General features: G+C 53.3%; 1 protein-coding gene across 1 annotated transcript in view; it reads right to left on the bottom strand.

Annotated features, from left to right (window-relative positions):
• Window positions 1-972: 972 nt before the first annotated feature.
• Faf2 (Fas associated factor family member 2) overlaps window positions 973-1,439 on the bottom strand; it is a 41,217-nt gene continuing 40,750 nt past the window's right edge. The window contains exon 12 of the mRNA XM_029547372.1: window positions 973-1,077. Coding sequence (XP_029403232.1) covers window positions 973-1,077 — 105 coding nt within the window. The remainder of the gene's footprint in view (window positions 1,078-1,439) is intronic.

The raw sequence follows: 1,439 nt of genomic DNA, 5'->3' as shown, positions 1-1,439 counted from the left end.
CCACAAAACCTGTCTGCCACAGACGATTCTGCAGAGGAAGAAAAGACCAGACTGAGGCTGTAAAACTTCAACTTAGGCATGGTTGCTTGGTCACCCCCATGGTCATTCAGCTGAGGCCACTTCAGAGGGGACTGAGGGGCAGAAATGGAAATAAAACTTCCATTGTCCATGACTCGATTTCGGAACAACTGGTGGAACATTTTGGAAGCAATTTAAGCAATAGCAAATGGTCATAGGTCTCTTCAAGCTCACAGGTCTCACAGACTGAACTGGCCTCAGGGATAAATTGTGAAGTTCACAGCTCACNCAGGGAGAGAAATGGCGCCGAGACAGCACCCAGAAAACTGAAGTGTTTCACAGCTACTGTGAGCCTATGCAGTGGTGCACACCCACATGCCGACCACAGGAGTCGGGAGTCAGGGGCAGGAGGGGAGTTCGAGGCCAGCCTTGGGTGTGGAGAGTTCGAGGCCAGCCTTGGGTGTGGAGAGTTCAAGGCCAGCCTTGGGTGTGGAGAGTTCGAGGCCACTTTGGGCCATCAGAACCTATCTCAAAACTAAGGGAGGGGCAGGCGGCGAGCGCCGGGAGGGAGCAGGCGGCGAGCGCCGGGCGGGTGCTTCAGCACAAGCCTTCAGGACTCAACGGGCTGCCCTCAGAGTTGTGGCGACAGAGGGCCCTATTTTTATTAGTCTGGCATCTAGTATCCTTTTGCAGTTATCAAAAGGCAAAGGGCATAAAATTAAAAGGTACACATTACAGAAAGAGATTAAGAGGGAGAAATGCGAACTTCTCCAAGCAGCTGTGAACAAGACACATCCACAGTCCACATGCCCATGTGCCAGGAAGACAGACAGGCAGGGACTACAATCTGGGAGGCTCTGGGAGTGGGGAAGACCTTCTGCATCACTGTCAGCAAGACAGGCTTCATCTGAGGGTCCTCTCAACATCACTGTAGTACCAGCAGACCTAGCAGCACTAACATTTCCTAAGGTAGAAGTCAGGGCCCTGTGCTAGGGCCTCGGGGCTAGTCTCAGGCTTTCTGGATGGCTTCACAAGCCTTCCATCCTCACCGTGCTCACTCTAACAACGGAGANCAGCAGAGGACGGAAGCACGGGACTATCAGTGAGCAGTGGCTNTAGAGGGCTCTTGGAGGTGACCAACACAAGCTATGCTTTCTCTCCACTGGAACGCCCACCGTCTCCCAGTAACTTCAGAGAGTTGCAGTGTGCCAAGCCTGTACCAGCCGAGCTAGTCCACACTGGAATACCTGTCAGTGCGCACTGGCATGTGGGAGTCCGTGGCTCAACCACATATCCACTACCAAACATTCAATCACAGATGAGACATTTAGAGGGGAAAGGACTCCTGCTGCTTCACCATGGCAAGAGGGAGGCTGCAAGCGGCCTCTGGTGCCACGCAATGTGCTTTCCCACAACACACA

This window comes from Mus pahari, chromosome 16 (genome assembly GCF_900095145.1).
Source record: "Mus pahari chromosome 16, PAHARI_EIJ_v1.1, whole genome shotgun sequence".
Taxonomy (NCBI): Eukaryota; Metazoa; Chordata; class Mammalia; order Rodentia; family Muridae; genus Mus; species Mus pahari.
This window is presented reverse-complemented; position numbering and strand designations above follow the sequence as displayed.